Below are 500 nucleotides of genomic sequence, written 5' to 3'. Positions count from 1 at the left end.
GAGAGAGAGAGAGAAAAAATAAAAAGCCTTAACCGCTCAGCATGTTTGAGGATGTGCGCGACGCAGAGGACGCTCTTCACAGCCTGGACAGGAAGTGGGTATGCGGCCGCCAGATCGAGATCCAGTTCGCCCAGGGAGACCGAAAGAGTGAGTGGATGATTCATTTTCTCGGGAGTTGAACAGATGATTTGAATTTCGATTGATTGTCAAATGTATATCAATGACAGAATACAGAACCTTGCTCGATGTAAAGTTGTGCCGACTCTTTGGAATTTCAACCTCTCAGCGCCCAACCAGATGAAGACGAAGGAGCGGCGCTCCCCGTCGCGCTCGTCCCGCTACGACGACTACGACCGCGACAGCCGCCGCAGACGCTCGCGCAGCCGCAGCTACGACCGGCGCCGCTCGCGCAGCCCCTCCTACGAGCGACGGCGCAGGCGCTCCGAGAGCCCCCGGGAGTAAGTCGCGTCCGTTTACGATCGAACATCAATGGCTCAGTT

At 56.2% G+C, this 500-nt stretch overlaps 1 protein-coding gene across 1 annotated transcript; it reads left to right on the top strand.

The window, feature by feature from the left end:
* The first annotated feature begins 6 nt into the window (after window positions 1–6).
* LOC109508705 (serine/arginine-rich splicing factor 10-like) lies at window positions 7–494 on the top strand. Its single transcript, XM_019858703.1, has 2 exons — window positions 7–147; window positions 287–494. The coding sequence occupies exons 1-2, from the start codon at window positions 42–44 to the stop codon at window positions 460–462; spliced, it is 282 nt and encodes a 93-aa protein (XP_019714262.1). The 5' UTR covers window positions 7–41; the 3' UTR covers window positions 463–494.
* The last annotated feature ends 6 nt before the right edge of the window (window positions 495–500 follow it).

This window comes from Hippocampus comes, unplaced genomic scaffold (assembly GCF_001891065.2).
Source record: "Hippocampus comes isolate QL1 unplaced genomic scaffold, H_comes_QL1_v1.1 C16521234, whole genome shotgun sequence".
NCBI classification, from domain to species: Eukaryota; Metazoa; Chordata; class Actinopteri; order Syngnathiformes; family Syngnathidae; genus Hippocampus; species Hippocampus comes.
This window is presented reverse-complemented; position numbering and strand designations above follow the sequence as displayed.